The sequence below is a fragment of the Citrus clementina genome, unplaced genomic scaffold (assembly GCF_000493195.1).
Source record: "Citrus clementina cultivar Clemenules unplaced genomic scaffold, Citrus_clementina_v1.0 scaffold_1, whole genome shotgun sequence".
Classification (NCBI taxonomy): domain Eukaryota; kingdom Viridiplantae; phylum Streptophyta; class Magnoliopsida; order Sapindales; family Rutaceae; genus Citrus; species Citrus x clementina.
In genome coordinates, this window is record NW_006263303.1 from 23,048,744 (window position 1) to 23,067,004 (window position 18,261).

At 33.0% G+C, this 18,261-nt stretch overlaps 3 protein-coding genes across 5 annotated transcripts; all 3 read right to left on the reverse strand.

Annotated features, from left to right (window-relative positions):
• Positions 1-363: 363 nt before the first annotated feature.
• LOC18055276 (heterogeneous nuclear ribonucleoprotein 1) lies at positions 364-4,342 on the reverse strand. Of its 3 annotated transcripts, none has more exons than XM_006452446.2 (5): positions 3,903-4,342; positions 3,655-3,780; positions 3,143-3,366; positions 1,471-2,668; positions 364-985 (listed from the first exon to the last, which is right to left on the reverse strand). In XM_006452446.2, the coding sequence occupies exons 3-5, from the start codon at positions 3,362-3,364 to the stop codon at positions 972-974; spliced, it is 1,434 nt and encodes a 477-aa protein (XP_006452509.1). In that variant the 5' UTR covers positions 3,365-3,366; positions 3,655-3,780; positions 3,903-4,342; the 3' UTR covers positions 364-971. The 3 variants fall into 3 exon arrangements, with proteins under 3 accessions (XP_006452509.1, XP_006452508.1, XP_006452507.1); XM_006452445.2 differs by having other exon boundaries at positions 3,143-3,369; XM_006452444.2 differs by having other exon boundaries at positions 3,143-3,393.
• A 1,569-nt stretch (positions 4,343-5,911) lies between these two features.
• On the reverse strand, positions 5,912-7,875 carry LOC18055277 (probable inactive receptor kinase At3g08680). The gene is made up of 2 exons (XM_024177889.1): positions 6,919-7,875; positions 5,912-6,422 (listed from the first exon to the last, which is right to left on the reverse strand). Exons 1-2 carry the CDS (start codon positions 7,873-7,875, stop codon positions 5,922-5,924), a joined length of 1,458 nt encoding a protein of 485 aa, XP_024033657.1. The 3' UTR covers positions 5,912-5,921.
• A 5,856-nt stretch (positions 7,876-13,731) lies between these two features.
• On the reverse strand, positions 13,732-15,078 carry LOC18055278 (probable serine/threonine-protein kinase WNK11). The gene is made up of 3 exons (XM_024178021.1): positions 14,984-15,078; positions 14,284-14,787; positions 13,732-14,183 (listed from the first exon to the last, which is right to left on the reverse strand). The coding sequence occupies exons 1-3, from the start codon at positions 14,984-14,986 to the stop codon at positions 13,800-13,802; spliced, it is 891 nt and encodes a 296-aa protein (XP_024033789.1). The 5' UTR covers positions 14,987-15,078; the 3' UTR covers positions 13,732-13,799.
• Between the last annotated feature and the right edge of the window lie 3,183 nt (positions 15,079-18,261).

The following is an 18,261-nucleotide window of genomic DNA, read 5'->3' on the forward strand; positions in this document are numbered from 1 at the left end:
AGTTTTATAAATAAATAAAAAATTAGAAATTTTCAACGAAAATATCAAATAGCAGTGCATTTTAGACCACCCCCTTAAAAATGTTTAGATGAAGGTGACTTGAGGACACATCATCATCCTATTGAGGGCAGGTATGGATAAGAGTCAAAGTATATCCACACACATTACTGAAAAATAGCCTAAAACAGATCAGGAACTGAAATATTCACAAGCTAATGGAATACGATGAAAAATACAAGGCAGGCTATAAACGCATTATTTGTCATTTTGCACATAGTTGCAGATAATCCAAAATTTAATCAAACACCACATATAGCCTATTCCAAAAATGAGAGGTAGTAATCTGTCATATGAAAAGAAAAAAAAAATGGAAATCGTCTATTACCTTATTTGATGGGGATCTTAAATAGGTACCCCTCTTGTGTTTCACACTAGTAAATCAAACAGAACTTCACATACAATCCGGGAGAAAAACATATCCCAGATAAAAGAGGAAACGTTATACGTACAAGAACCGGCAACTTCGCCAGGTACTACAGCAGTTTTGAGGAAAAAAAATCAGAAACTTTATACTCTACTGTTTCATGCACTGTATTGGCATGCCTTGCCGGGTATGAACAATACGTTAATGGGAACCAATCATCTTGAGTATATATTCCGCAATCTGATCTTACACCTCACTTGAATAACCAATAAAGAAATCTAAGTTTTAGTCACTATATGAAAAAGAAAAAATATCAAATTTCCAAACCTTACACAAAATCCATTATCACTGCTTTCTCTCTGAATGCGTATACTTCAAACCATGACCGCTGTTAAAGCTATAAGATCAATTTCCTCATAAGCTGAAAATGTAAGAAGAGGGACCTTTGTGAAATTTTGCAATCCTTCACCTGTTTTATCTGATTTTCTTTACCTACAATTTACCTTATGACAGCACTTAAAACTCCTAGGTAGCAAAGACAGATCTCCTAGGTAGCAATTCCTGAAATCAAATTAAAAAAAAAATAAATTAGAGCAAATACATCACAGCACTTAAAATTCTCAACATATCGGTTAAGATTCATACTAAAAACCAACTCTTTCATAATCATAATCAGAGGAAATATGGTCATTTCACATCACATTTATACTTCAGATCAATTGGATTTGTGATTGCAGATCAATTGGATTTATGATTGCACAGCAATATAATAATGGCCAATGCATTGATCTTATAGTTCAACAAAATGTGTTGCATGTTTATATCTTTCACCCATCATCATAAATTGAATAAGCATGCTTCTGAAGATTATAGACACTTTTCAGTCAAAACTCAATCTAGATTTTCTCTCCATAAGGAAACCTTACGCTCTCAAAAAAAAAAAAAATCTAGATTTTCTCTCCATAAGGTAAAGGCCGACAGGAATGCACTATCTCGAATAGCTCGCACAAAGCAATACCATATCAAGAAAGTGAAAATAGTTGTACCTCTATTCGATTGTCTACTTGTAACATTGTAACTTCCGATAAAACCCTCAGAACTTTTGGCTGCAACATTCGTGGATACAGTCCCAAGCCCGTAACTAAATGAGCCAGAACCATCCAGCTCGGGGGTGGCAGAACGCCAAGTTGGATCACCATAGCCTGATCCACTCCGATACGAGTCCCCATAAGACCCCTCATAACCACTGGTTGACCCAGCAAATGATGATGTTGGGCCTACACCAGCACTACTGGTTCTTCCAAATCCTCCCCCTCCAAGCCCATAGTTGCCATCACCACTCCCATAACCCATGCTTCCAGCACTATAGCCAGATGCACTTCCTCCTCCTGGAGCCGAAACAGGACCCCAATTCACACTATTATTTCCAAATGAAACTTCAAAGTTCCCACTTCCAGAGCCCAAGAAAGCACCGGGGCTGGCAGGATTTGTGGCACTATTAAGGCTCCCATTTCCCCAGACATTCCAAGTTGTTGAGCTCAAAACAGAATCGCCTCTTCCATTTCCCCCACTGAAGCCAACAGGAGTGCTAAACCTGTTTGAATTCCCACCAGGAAAAGGACCCAGCATTCGCCCATATCCTAGACTGTTGCTGAAGTTGGAACTCCCACCATAGCTTGGGCTCAACCCCCCATCCAGATTCATACCTACTCCATAACCAGCACCACCAAATGGAGAAATGCCACCCCGACCAGTAGCAAGAGGGCTAAACCTGCTATCCATTCTAACTCCAAAACCTCCAGCAGGGCTCAAATTGTATCTCTGAGCAAAACTATTAAGGAGGTTGGTGGGTCTATTAAAACCAAAGTTATTATAACCTATCATTGAGCTACGGCTGGGCCCTGGAGAGAACTCTTTTGGCACTGCCCTCTTGACCTCAACCATTTTACCATTGAGTTCATGAAATGTTTTATGTAAAACTCTGTCCACTGCTTCCTCAGAATCATAAGTGATGAAGCCAAAACCTCTTGGCCTTTGAGTATTGTGATCATACATTACTACGACATCAGTAATTGTACCAAACTGATCAAAGTACTTCTTAAAGTCACTCTCAGTGACTGTAGATGCTAAACCTCCAACAAAAATTTTTTTAGTGCGTCCTGGGCCGGGGGAACTATGAATGCTAGAAGTGTTTCTATTTAACATGTTTTGATCATCCCTAGGAACAGCTTTCTTTGCTTCAACCTGAAAATTGCCAATTCAAAAACTTAAAATCAAAAAATCAAATGTCATTTTAAGTTTCAAGCGAACAATGGGGATCAAATACCATTCATAATAACTGATAGGTAACAAAGAACATCTCTACTGTTGAACATTTAGAAAATTTCTACTGATTTGCATCTAAAGATCAAATTCGATCCAAAATTTTCCAATTATGCAACATCAATAGCTCAATGCTGCCCCCCCTCCCAAAAAAAAAAAATTGCAAATTCATTATGCCAGGGAGAGTTACTGACAAATGATATCAATCCTTACCTCGATATAGAAAAAGAAAAATAAATGCTAATTTAACATTTAAATAGAAGACAAAGACCAACTGTATGGTAAAAAATTTATACATTTACAAGCGCGAAGAATTGAATTAAAATAACAGAAATGAGAAAATATCAATTAATTGATAATGAGAAAAACATATTTGGAATGAAGCAAGCTACTGACCGTGCGGCCATCAATCATGTGCTTATCCATGATGACCCTCTCAGCAACAGCAGGATCTGCAAACACCACAAAGCCAAATCCTCGGGCCCTGCCCGTGGCTCGATCTCTCATGATCACTGCCTCCACTACTTCTCCATACCTGCTAAAGTATTCCTTCAACCGTTCTTCATCTGTGTCCCAAGAAATCCCACCAATGAAGAGCTTACCAAGATCTGATTCCATCTCTTCTACAGTAATCCATTTCGATTCATCTCATCAATGAACAAATTCAATCTCAACAGTATAAGAAATCACAAAACAAAATATCCAATTGGATTCAAAGCTACTTCAGAATTGAATCAAATCGACAACATCAATCCCATATATGCAAGTCTCATGCACAATTGGATTGATTTTATACAATGACACGCTATAATGGTAAAAAGTTCAACCTTTAAATAAGAAAAAAGCAGCAAACAAATCAAAGTGTGAATAAAAACAATTAAATTTAAAATTTAAAAACACACACACACCTTAAGCGATAAATTGGATAGAATCTGATTGGTAATCCAGTCAAACAAATAGTGGGAAATTGTCAAATCCAATCAAAGATCATAATTCGATCACTCAAGCTCTAATCAACAGATGACCCCTGATTCCTGATGAAACCAAAAAAAAAAAAAAAATGAAACATGAACCAAAAAAATTGATCTTTAACAATAGCCAGGCAGAGATAATAAGAGATGAAGATAAAAAACAGAGAGGATGTAAGAGAATTCACCATCATTGAGCAGAACCCAGATGAGGAAATGAGAGGAACTAAGATCTGATTAGCAGAATCAGAGTAATGAAAAACAGAGGAATTGCTCATTCATATGTGTTTTTATACATAAACATAAAATATTATTATTATAATAATTGAAAAAAAGCGGCTGTTTCTCTCTCTGTCTGTCTCTCTCTCCTAGCTCTCTGTTTTTTTTTCTTTTTTGGTTATTCCACTCCTCTTAATTAATTAAATCAAAAGAAATGGAATTTGTAGAGAAATGGGCAAGAGAGAGATAAAGAGAGAGAGAGACACAGAGAGAGTCAGAGGAATTTTATTTATTTATATATAAATAGATAGAGAGATTTGGGAGTTGGCAAATGCAATCCTCTGGTGCAAGAATATTTGGAGGAGCCTAAAAGAGTGATGGCAGGAGATGGTGATCTCTTTTCTATTTTCTGTTTTTTCATATTATATAAAATTTGTGATCTCTATTGATTATTATTTTTTTTCATTTTGATTATTCTTCTTATATATCTAATAATATTTATTTAATATTTTACCCACATGAGCATTGACATACCATTCCTTGCTTAGACAGCATGTTAGATATCACAACCAAATCATATGGATCTTTTTTGTTTTCTTTTAATCACCTAACATAGCCATTTATTGAAATATTTCAGATTTTAATTTGATTAATTAAACAGAAATTTAACACTAAATAAAATGCTTTCTTTATTTCTAAGGTCCAAAGGTTCTTGCTATACTGAACCACAGGATGCAGGATCCAAATTTGAAGGCCACATAATTGGAATGCAGGTAGATTGTCAACTAAGTTCAATGTTTATTTTATCGAAACTATTTACTCTGTTAATTAAATTAATACTAAAGAGCTGTGTTAAACATAATTAGAGGCAATCTTAATGTATAGTCAAGGAGATAACATACACAACTTTTATTATTATATCTCCAGTAGGTATTTTGGTAAGATTATGTGACTGTTCAGTCTGTTGAAATTGTAGGAGTGTTTGTATATTACTTGATTGGTTGAACAACTAATTATATTTTATACCTAAACTGGCTTCAACTGATTAGAGGCATCATTTTGTCTAGTTTAAACTTCACTTCACGTTTTTCTTGAATTGGATTGAGTGAGAAATGCGAGTATTTGCATCTGGGTTGCCTTAAGGTCGATGGTTGAAGCATCGCTTCAACATTTTCAAATTACATGCTACAATTTTTCTTGGCATAATTAATGACACAGGTCAAAATAGCACCACCATAAGATCAATTAATTATTAATACTGAGAAAGCAATTTCCGTCCTAAGGCTAAGAGCTGTGTTGAAAACAAAGTGCTAAAACTGATAGAAAATCTGAATCACCATTGACGTAATATCTTGATGTTGGCACTACAATTAGTAAATTTGTTAAGTCACCAATAACTTGAGAGAGGTGACGACAATTGAAGCTAAGCAGTCAAGATCAGATAAATGAGGGAAAATCAAGCAGTTTTGTTTGGTTATCTTCTATTTCAAGTGCAACTCCTATGACTGATAATCTTTTTACCCATTTTCCTTTTGATTGTGTGATAAATGCGAAAATAGCTGGCACCTTGTCTTAGTGGGTAGCCAAAGAGATATAATTTTGGAATACCTGTAATCTATTTTCTAAGCAACCTACGAAGGTTTGTTTGGCCTTTTCAAGCATCCCACTCTAGAAAAGAAAGTAATCATTACCTAACAGTAGGTCTGGTTGTGGTTTGGGCTTTGGCTTTGGCTGATTGATGGTAATTTGATCAAATGAAAAATGCACATCAAATGGAGCTAAGGAAAAAATTAGAGGAAGTGAGAGATATTCAGTACTCTGCTACACATGCACGCTGGAATGGGCCTTCACTGTTAGTAAAGGCCTAAAATGGGTGGTTTATTATTCTGCTATGCAAATTCTTACATGCTTAATGAAATAAAAGAGCTACTGAAATGTCCCAAAAGGGGAAGAAATGTGAAGGAGTTGTTAACAAATGTGTAGTAACACTAATAGCTTGATCTTGGGGTATCCCAATTCTCTTGTATGACAGTGTGAAGCAGACAGCTATCGTGTGGGATGGATTCCATGGACGAGAAAGATGAATTGGAATGATCACGATCACGTTCGTCATTTCCATTCACAACTTCCTCAATCCTCTCTAAAACTTCTGCCATTGTTGGCCGATCGTCTGGGGAATTCGACACGCATTTGAGGGCAACATTCAGCAATGGAAATGCCCATTGCCTGCCGGCTTTTGCTACCTCCTTGTCGAAGACTTCTCCTGTCCATTCCTCTCTCACCATGGCCTTTACCCATTTAGGAAGGTCTATTCCTGTCTTTTCAACAGTTTTTCCGGTTAGTAATTCAAGTAGAATCACTCCAAAGCTGAAAACATCACCTTGTTCTGATACAGTTTTTTCAGGGGCAGTGTAACCATTGGATGAGAAGAGACAAGTTTTCTTGGGGTCTAGAAATTTTGAGTAGCCGCATTCACTTATCAGTGGATCCTCATTTTCATTCAGCAGGATATTTGAAAGCTTGAGGTTTCCATGAGGGATCGTCTTCTCTTCATTGGACTTCTGATATATGAAGTCTAGACCTTTTGCAATGCCCGTTGCTATGGACAGCCTAAGTTTCCATGGAAAATCCCTTTTGCCCTCAATGTACGCTGCAGATTACCAGTACCAATTTGATCAAATTTAGAAACCCTTTACGTCGCGAGTGATAAAAGTTTGATGTGTGTGTATGCAAGTGTATCTGCGAATTTAAGAAATATTTCAAGATTGATTACTTACCTTCTAGGAGGCTGAGCAGGCTGCCATTACTTTGATACTTGTATACGAGAAGTTTTTCTTCATTGGTTGAATTGTAACAAACAAGAGGCAGAATGTTTGGATGCTTCAGGTTTCCTATTTGCCTCATTGTTTGGCTAAACTCGTCCATGGACACCTGTAATTTCTTCAGTCTTTTGACAGCATAAACAGCACTGTTCTTGAGTCTTACCATGAAAAGACTGCTACAAATTGTCTGGCTTCTCAGGTCAGCCGTGGCTTCAAGAAGATCATCCAATTTGAACTTTTCGTTTTCATTAACGAAGAACACAAGCTCTGACCGCCTTACCTCTGGCCTCACTTCTTCTATGTCCATAACTCGAGGAGGACTTTTCGAAGGAGAATCCTGAAGGGCCTTAAGAATCTCCCTGTCTCTTGCAATCTGAGCAGACTTTTTGCCCATACAATACGCTATCAAGACGACGAGACCAATACCAGCAGCTAGTGGTATGATTGTCATCCAGTTCCTAAACCAATGTCTCTTCTCTCCATGCTCAGACATGTTATGAACACTTGGGGGCTGTGTGTCTTCCAAACCTCTGGCCTCTACCGTGCTAGCCCTATTTATCTCTGATGAACTTGTTTCAACTACGTACTTATCAAAATACTTGATTTCCTGTTTGAAATTATCAGGACTAGTACCGGCAAAATGATTGTTAGAGATGTCCAAGGTCTTCAAATGCTTCAACTTGGTTAGAGCCAAAGGAACCGCCCCACTCAAAAGGTTGCTGCTAAGATTCAAATATGTCAATCTTCTGCAGTTTGATATTGAGTTGGGAATACGTCCTTGGATGAGATTTTTTGCCAAGCTAACAACTCGAAGGTGTCGGAGCTTGCAGAGGGATTCTGCATCAATTATCCCACTAAGATTCATATTTTCAAGTCTTATTCCTACTATGTTAGTAGCATGCAGATTGCACTTTATTCCCTTCAAATTATACGAGCAAGGATGTGGCAGATTCCCATTCCAGCCAATTCTCAGAACATTTTGTGAATCAACAGCGCTAATAAACTTGAAAAACGATTCAGACTCTGATAACTCACCTCCCACACAACCAGTGAACAACCGAGGAAGTATTGCAATGCATATTAGCCCCTCCAGAAACAGAAACAGCTTGGAACCCCTCATGCTACACAATTTAGTAACAATCTTTAGGTCTTTGTTATTATTTCATCCGATCGGGACTGAAAGAATTTTTGGTCAGTTCTGTTTTTGCTAAGTTCTTCAAAGTTAATATCAAAGTAGATTCAGAATTTTATTGCCAATTCACATAAGGACATTTTTTTTCTTCATACATTACAAAGTTTTCTGGGTATATTTTAATTATCCCTTAACAATAACATTAATTAAAGAAAAACAATGTGCGAAAACACAGTAGTTCGATAAGGTCTAAGCAATGTTATATTATTGTAAGAGAATATATGTTAAGGTGATTCCATAATCTTCAATATTTTTGTAACTGATCATTCTTTTATTTTTTTTCTTTTTCTTTTTTTAATTACAGTGCTGGATTCGGATAACAGTTTCATTTTCAGGTATTAAGCGATTTCTCGAGGATTTAAAGCATCATACTAAACATTTTAAGCTTCTTCTGTTTGATTTGTGCGATAAGAATTTGGAAACTATTATTAAAAAACACAGTGATGATAAGGTGCTAGTGAAAATCAATGCTGGCGATTTGGCACTTGTGAGCTCAAATTTGGCATATTCTAAAGCTGTCACTTATGGCTTTATTGTTGGTTTTATCAGTAGCAAAAGTTTATGCTCTGGGGATCAGCTTCACATTGCTGAAAACTGCAATATTAATAAATCAAGTTGTCAAAAAATAAGAAAGCATACACAAACAGCAAATTGACGATTAGATGGAATTTCTTATTGTATTTGCCAAGTGGCTGCCAACCCAGAGCTGAACAAAATTTACATCCATTTCAGCTCGTGCCCATCTTTGTGTCTTCAGATGCTGCGTCATGCTTCATATAACGCAGAATCCCACAATTGCAGTTAAAAAACTGCCGTGTTTTGCTGCAGGATTCGAGAATTTTTAACAAATGAGTCAAGAAAAACTAGTAAGATATGTTCGTGATGAACAAATGTTAAAACAGCTGTATTTTGCACCATTGGATAAATCTAAATCTAAATACAAATGGTTTGATTTAACAAGGTAAAACTTTTAAGGGAAAATATCCACCGTCCACCTATTTTTTACACCTTTTTCAAAAATACACAATTCCTTCATTTTTTGGCTGGAATCCACCAAAAGTTACATTTTTTTTCACTTTTCCACTTCCGTTTGGAATCCGTTAAGAAAACTAACGGAAACTTTAAAAAATGACCATTTTACCCCCAAAACGAAAATTACAATTTCACCTTAAAAATTACAAAAAATAATTAGATTAAATCTAATTAATTTCCCCATCGGTCAATAAATAAATTAATTCCATAACCATCAAATGCATGTTTTTTTTTAAATATATCTGTAATTAGAATGCTAAATTATAACAGTAGTATTAAAAATAGCCCAATCTCACAAATCATCAATTGAATTTAAGATAAGTAGAGTTTTATTATTAATTGAGTTATAATCTCTAGTAGTTAAGATTTTTTTGTACTTCATTAAAGTACCAATAATGATATTCATCATTAAATCTTATTATTTTTGGTATTTTTTAAGGTGAAATTGTAATTTTCGTTTTGGGGGTAAAATGGTCATTTTATTAAGTTTCCGTTAGTTTTCTTAACGGATTCCAAACGGAAGTGGAAAAGTGAAAAAAAATGTAACTTTAGGTGGATTCCAGCTAAAAAATGAAGGAATTGTGTATTTTTGAAAAAGGTGTAAAAAATAGGTGGACGGTGGATATTTTCCCAACTTTTAATTAATTAATTAATTATAAAATGAACGTAGACTATTTGGATATAATACCAGTAAATGGGCCCCACCAAGCTACCTGTTTGGGCTTCAAGAGGGTTCTATAATTCATTATCCAAAGGAGCTCCGGCTTGAGCTTGACCCAAATTTTGTTCGAACGTTCCAGCGCTTGATAAGTTTCTCTTATTACTATTGGGAGCGTTTGACACTATATTATATTATTTTCTATTTTATTAGCACTAGATTATAATAATATTGTATAATATTTGGTGCTATACTATGTTGTATTAATTTTACTATATTCATTGTTGTTCTATAATGTATTAATATTTTGGCGACTAATTTAAATTATATATTTAGAAAACAATATCTATTAGTACATAGAAGAATACTAAATATAGAAGTCCTAAATTTTAGAAATTTAATAATTTTTTTAGTATAAATGTTAAAAAATATCACGACTCTTCATAAAGATTGAAACTTGTAACCTTAAATTTTCGAAAGCATAACATTTATTTTTCTAAATACATAACTTGTAAATGAAAATCACATCAAATAATTTAATCAATTAATCTCTAAATAATATAACAACATAAATAAATAGGTTTTTTTTTCATAAGGCATAAATAAATAGTTAAAACCTATAAAATTAGTTCAAAAGTCATCTTAAGATGACAGAATAAAAGTTTATACATACCATAAGATAGTCACAAAATAATAAAATAATACAATTGTCATAATATATTCACAAAAAAATTAATTGTGCTAAATAATCCAAGTAAGAGTTATGTAGTATATGTAATAATATTTGTATTATTATTAATTTTAAATTAATACTATTCAAATTTATATTAGTTATATTAAATTATTTAAAAATAGTTAATTTTTATATATTAATTATTGTAATATAATTAAATAATGTAATATTATAATTTAAGTATTTATAATTAGTTATATTAAATTATAATATAAAAATAATATTAATATTATATAATATTATATTAAATTAAAAGGTTATATTTATTAATTATTATTATTATTATTATTATTATTATAAAACAAAAGTTAAAAAAAAAAAGCGACTGCCGCATTAGCACTCCCCTTAGGTAGCATTTACATTTTGGATTGGAGTGGGAATCCTATGATTGGGAGTGTGGAGTGAGAGTTGGAGTATGTTGTTTACTTGCATTAGAATGGAAGCATGGAATGGAGATCATAATCTAATTTATGTGTTTACTTTGTCTTAGATTGTGAGTAAATAGTTTCAAATTACAATTTTATCCTTATTTAAAGAATTATAGTTTTTAATTACAAAGTTAATAAAAAATATATTTAGTGAATAAACATTTATTTTATTATATTTGTAAATTTATAATAATTATTAATATTCTCAATTATGAACATCAGAGTTTTTTATTAATTTTAAGTTTAATTATATAAATTAAAAATTGTTGATAAGGGCAATATAAATGAAATATTTCTACTATTAACATAGTATGAAATTAATATTTTCTTAGAATAAACTATTTATTAGTATTAATTATTAATATTAAATAAATATAATACTATTATTTTTAAATAAATATAATAATATTATATTTTCAAATAAAGATGGTATATAGTAATATTATTAATTCTCTATTAATATAATAATATTATTTTTAAGTAAATTAAACTTAGAATCAAACCCAATTATTATTTAGTTAAATATAATAATATTATTTAAATATTTATTAAATATAATTATAGTAAATTTAATAAAAATAAGAGTAAATATAAAATGAAACATTATTTTATTTTATTTAATATAATTATATTAAATTTATTATTTATTAATATAATATTATTGAGTACAAAATTAATATTTTCTTAGAATAAACTATTTATTATTATTAATTATTAATATTAAACAAATATAGTACTATTATTTTTAAAATAAATATATTATTATTATATTATTAAATAAAGATAGCATATAATAATTTTTATTAATTCTCTATTAATATAATAATATTATTTTAAAGTAATTTTAACTTATAATCAACGTAAACTATTATTTAGTTAAATATAATAATATTATTTATTTTATTTTATTAAATATTAAATATTAAATTAAATTAAATTAAAAAATGGTAGAAAAGGAAGAGGTGGGAGTTGATTCCCACTCCCCACTCCAAAAATGAGTGAGACCCACGGAGTGGGATTCCCAATCCTTCTCCAATTTGTTGAAGTAAACACTGAAGTGGGAGAAATCCACACTCCTCACTCCTACTACAGAAAATAAACACAACTTTAATGCATTACAATTTTATTCCAAACAAAGGATAATATTAGTTTAATGAGGAATAGTTCCGTAATGCTATGCAATGTCGTCTTCCAAATATACCCATAGGCTTCAAACCACAATCAAAGACTTTTTTTTTTATCACTGATTTTTGAACATCAAAACGAAATCAGGATGACCGAATAGTGACTGTAGCACTCCAATATGATGTTATGTTCACATACAATACCACCATTTTTGTCATTCCGATATTAATATAGTGTTCAAATATCATTTTTTTTTCTTTTTATCAAATCGAAACTGTAAAATGGAGATCTATCATTCTCTTTTCCATGTTTTGCTGCAACTTTTAACAAATTTTAACAAATCAATCAAAAATAAATATAAACAAGTATATATACTTATGTAAAGTATAAACAAACAACAATGCCTTCCTCCACCTATATATGTGATACAGACACAAACTCTTGTATAAACTTAATTTGTACAAACTAATGTGGTATTAATTCATTGGTTGAATAAAAATATAAAATAATAAAAATAAATCATATAGGCCAAGAAATATTTAATTCAACTAATTTTCTTATGCCACATTAGTTTGTATAAGATAAATTTATACAAAAATCTATGACTATATCATTATTCTTATTAAATTTAGGGTAGAGGAATACTAGTCTGTCTTCGTGATTTAGGACTTAGAGCCTCAAGTCTCTGTTCTCAGAGCACTTATTTATTCTAAAATTCTACTTCTTAATTAATTTGTCGGTCATCACTTTTAAGTATACTGGGGCTTCTCCCATACTCAAATTTTATTTACGCTATAGATAGAAGTAAGTAATAAGCATCAGACTTCTCTCATACCTAAAAAATATGGGGTACTACAATTATCTCCTTACGAGTCAAGACTCGAGCATCCTCGGGAGCTAATCCCTGAACAGAAAAATTAAGAACATAAATTCGAATTCCAATAAATGTATGTATTTTAAAATTTTCAGTATATTCTATTCGGAGGTTGCAATGTTACAGATTCTGTAACATACGTACCCAATGCATGCACCACACCTGTCCTGCATATGGAGAAAAAGCATGCAATTGTTTTTGTTTGGTAGCTAGCTAACCAATCAGGAGCTGGCTAAGTTGGATCTGTATGTTACAGAGTCTGTAACTTAGCCAGCTCCTATTCTAGATTGTAATAGAACCTAAATAAAGCTGTCAACGTTCACAAATTTTCTTATGGAAAATAGTTTGGATGTGATGGCGGCAATAACTTTCCAACGATATTTTAGTGTGACAGCCTGCAGATAGCAGACACGAGGCCTCTTTTTCCAACCCAGCCACCTCTCCAGTATTATTATCCATGTGCTCGTTTGGATTAATTATTAATTGGCCAATTAAAAAAGTAACATGCCAATAGCCACATCTCATTAGGGGTCATAATCTCTATTCTCTAAGTTGGCGTTATCGGCAAACGTGCACGCCAATCCTTAGGCTTCACTTTTCTTTTACTTTGACTTTACTTCAAAATGAGAAAAAAGAAAAAAAAAGTTGGATTAATTAGGTAGATTTTGATTACCTTAAAAGGCTCAAACTAGTCTGCAATTGCAATGGCGGATTGGATGGGATCAGACTACTAAATCCAATGTTAGAATTCACAGGAAAAATTCTTTGAATCGAATGAAACTTACACGTATGTCGCATATTTATATGTACAGTTCAAAACAACACATCTACTTCATCCCTTGCCCCGCATATTACCCACTTACTTCAATTTTGATCCTAAGAAATGAAAATCAATGCCGAAACCACCAATAATCATCATAAGCTTAAAAAAAAGAAAATAAAAATCATTGGCTGCTTGAGCCATTCACATATCTACTTCAAAGAAAAGACAACATAATTTGGTTACAAATCGTTTTCGTCATCATCTTCGATCCCGTCAAAGAAAGGATCCTTAAGTAGCTCGGCCGCCGACGGCCGCGCCCTAGGCTGAGCAAGACACCTCTCAATGAACTCCTTTACCTCTGGATCCTTAATCTTGTTCAATGCATCAGGTCTCTGCCCAGACGACACCTTCTTGTAAATTTTGGCCACATTGTCGCATTCGCTGTAAGGTATCTCCAACGTCACCATCTCTAGCACGCACATCCCAAACGAGTATATGTCCACAAGCTCCGTGTAATCCTCATCGTACAGCTCCGGCGCCATGAACTCCGGCGTCCCCAGCATCGAATGCGCCGAATGGCTCTTTCCCACTATCGCCGCCACCCCGAGATCACCGATCTTAACCTATACACAGACACAAGATTTATGTATACATGTCAGCTTAATTTTGTTATGGCACAGTAACCAGGCCAGATCAAAATGGAAATTAATTATATGTACGTACCTGGCCAGTGTTTCCGTTGACGAAAACGTTGCTACAATTGAGATCCCTATGAATGACACAAGGCTCGTGCGTGTGCAAATAATTCAACCCCTTCAAGATTTGCTTTGACCATTTCTTGAGCGCCTTCACGGAAACATGCCGGTGCTTTTTCCGGTACTCTCTCAAGTTACCGGAAGTGCAGACTTCGGTGATGAAATTCAATGTGTTGCGATCCTCGTCGCGCCACACGTAGTGCAAGGAGATTATGTTCTTGTTGGCTAGGGTTTTCAGCAAACGGACTTCCGAGAAGAGCCTTTCGATCATCGCCGGATCGTCGCAGAAGGTTCTTAGCTTCACTTGATTCCATGCAACTTCTATGCCCTCTTCTTGATCAAATGCTCGGTACACTTTCTTCACGGCGCCGGAGCCAAGTAGTTCGTTGTATCGGCCGTATCGGCCGGTGGGGTCGGTCTCTATAAACGGCTCGGAGTCTTTGTCGGATGGATCCGAGTTAACAGCCGGCATCTAAACGCCAAAACATTAAAATAATTAGCTAAATTTAGACATAAAACCTAAAAGAACATTCCTGATACCTGACAAAAATATTTAAACAAGAACGAGACAACAAAACCAAAACATAATAACAACAAAGAAACTGATACTTAAAAGAAAAAAAAAAACAAACAAATAAAAAGTAATGAGATTAATACGAGGAACTCACCATGAAAAAGCAAATAAAGAATGGAGAAGCGGAAGCTTTATTTGCGAAAAAGCAGTTCACAGGATCACGAGGTGTGGGAAAACCAAAGGGATTTGGGAGTTCGGTATTTATAGGGGAAGGAATTACTGGGGTTAACTAACTAGGGTTAAGTCTAAGTGTTTCTTTTCTTCTTAAATGGTAATTTAATTCGGATTAGGAAGTTTAAAACCTTCTCAATTAAGGGTTTTGATTTCAATTTAATTCGGATTAGAACTTTTTTTTTTTACTTTTTTTTTCTGTAACTGAATGTTAAAAGGAAAAAGAAATAAAGCAATAAATTTCTATGTTGGTTTTTGAGTTTTAGTAGTTATAGCCAGCTATTTGAATTTGTAATTTTTTTTTTGTGTGTGTATAATAAAAACAAGTTGCTGCGTGTTTTTAGGTAATTGTAACGTTTAATATTTCTATATAGGTTGGAATGTCAACTTTGGCAACATTGGGAGTTTAATCTTGGCCGTCGACGTCAGCATCTGGGCCACTTTTGTTGTGGGGTGATGATCGATGGACGGCCCGGATACAACTCGAGGATTCCACTAATTTGGGAGAAGTCTAGGGCTTTGTGATACCCTATTCGCTTTGGTCAATCCGACTCAATCAACAACAGCTAATCAGTCTTTGTTTATGTTTGACTTGCAAGAAAATACTGAAATTATGAAATCCATTGCTTTCAAGATTTACTTTTAATTCCCATCTAATATTATATTTAAATCACACCCATACAACTGGTGATGCTGCCTAGATCAATTCTTTTATGTAGCATTCTGAATATTTGTGCCTAATCCACTTGAGCTGCTGCCCTCCAACCCTCACAAGCGCAACCTGGGGGTATTTCCTTCTTTAATTATAATGTATAATTGAGTAAAAAATTTTTTTTATTACTCAATCTCATGTAATATAAGTTGTAGTTTGAGTAATAGTTTCGTGCCTGAACATCTACTTCAAAATATTAAGAAGAAATTAAAATAAATTCAGACCTACTAATTATTCAAAATATTAAGAAAAAAATTAAATCAAACTCAGACCAACTAACTAAAACATAGAGAAAGCAGAATATTAAATTTCTAAGGAGGTTGGGACCCTTAGCTAATTCTATACCGGCAAGGCTGGCATTTTCTTGTGATATATCATAGGGCTCTGCAAAAGGGAAAAAAGATAATGAATGATCGATGAAGAAACATGTGATTATTTCAAGTTGGAAGAAAGAGCTCGCCCCTCTTTGCAAACTATATATGTTGAAGCATGTGAAAACATCTAATTGGGCTATAATTTTATTCTCTTCAAATTTCTTAATTGGTTGATCTTTTAAGTTTGAAGTTTATTGATCAAGTTTATGTTTATTCTGCAAAATAGGAAGGTAGCATTTTTTTTTGTTGGGTATTTCCTTAATAATTCTTGAATTATAAATTTTTTAAATTACAAATAATAAAAATGCCTATTTTTTAGACTTTTTAAATTAATAATCATCCCACAATTAATTTTCTTTTATAAATTCTATAATTGATAACCTTAATATATAAACAGCTAGAATTGATAATATTTTCTAAAGGTTAATTCATTCGTTATTAGTATTTTCAATTAAAAAATTAACTTCTTTATCTTTATAGATTTTTCATAAAATCTTTATTAACTTCTTTATCTTTATTAGCATTTCCAAGAACAAAATTAACTTCTTTATCTTTATAGATTTTTTTATAAAATCTTGATTAACACAAAAAAAAAATTATTGCGTTTCTCTATGAAGAGAATTATTATATTTATTGATGCACTTTTAAAGTAAAAAGAAAATAGTTTCTTGAAACAATGATTTTTAAAGGAAGAAAAAAGATACATTCTTAACTATTTTTATTTTTTAAAAAGTGTCTTAGGATCTTTTTTATTTAATTCATGATATAATTAAATATTAATTAAATTAGGCGCTACTTTATATTTATTTAAGTTCAAGTTGTTGCTTTAAAACAAAAAAAAAAATAATAATAAGTTGCTAAATGCAAGAAAACCTCATAAAAAGTTTGGCCCAAGGCCCTTAATACTTAGAGCCGATCCAGTAAATTACGGTAGTTGAGATGACATGCCATTGAAGAATTGAATTTCAACATCTCAAAATAGTATGCGATAGAAATGGCCAACTTGTTGTAAAAGATTAACCAGCTCATGGCTTAGCAACTGAGTAAGCGATCAGGACATTAATCATATCAATTTCTTTCTTAATTTTCTGAGTAAATAATCTTTTCTTTAAGAGAATCAAATAATCAAACTGAAGAGAGTATTTTTCGTGTTATTTGATTAGTCATCTAATGATTAAGTGGTGAGTGTTCGTTAATTTATAATTTGATTGGAAATCGAAAAACTTATTTTCCAAAGATGGAATGAATTTTGAAGTGATTTAAATGTTTTGTGTAAAAATATTATTAATAACCCAAGTAAAAAGGTTCTTACAAAAGCAATCCCAACAGTTTTGACTTGAAATATTGAGCCAATTACTTGTTTTCATATGCTTCCATTTATTTATACTAGTTGTGACTTTTGAGAAACTCTTGCAGACCAAGTTTTATTTGCATAATCAAAATCAAATTGTTTTAAGATATACTGTTAAAGAAGTAAAATTTGACAGGGGTCTTTAGTCAAAGACTCAAAGCTGAAAACACGCATCCTTTTTTGTTTTTCATAATGGTCTCTATGGGGCTTTCATGAATCATGACGACGGGAAGGAACCGACCAAAAGCTAGTCAAGAAAACAAAATTACCCACTTTCGATCTGAAAATCGTGATCATATTTTGGCCCTTGAAGCATTTTCAGATTCAAAATAAAAACTCTTGACAATCTTGAAATGATTTCTAGTTGCCATACTTTTGCCTTTTATCTTTTTTCGACACCAACTACACTATGCCCTGTGCAGGAATAATGAGACCCCGTAACGTGAGTCATCGTCAATGTGCAATGATACCTCACTACCCCACCATGTGTATTTTAGTTTTATGTATCTGTTGATTAACAATACAAAAATATATCTGTTTTTTTCTGGAATGGGAGGTCATGCATCAATGTCAAAGCTAGCATTTGATAAAGAGGAAGACTAGCTGGTCACCCACTATTAGGGAGGCCCATGAAGGTAGCTTGTGCACATGCCTCTTTGCCCTTTGCTTATACTTTATTTTGAAAGATTATATTGTGGAGGATAATTGAGGAATATGAGGCCACCATCATCATATTCCCGCTAGCGAGAGTCTTTAAAAAGCCT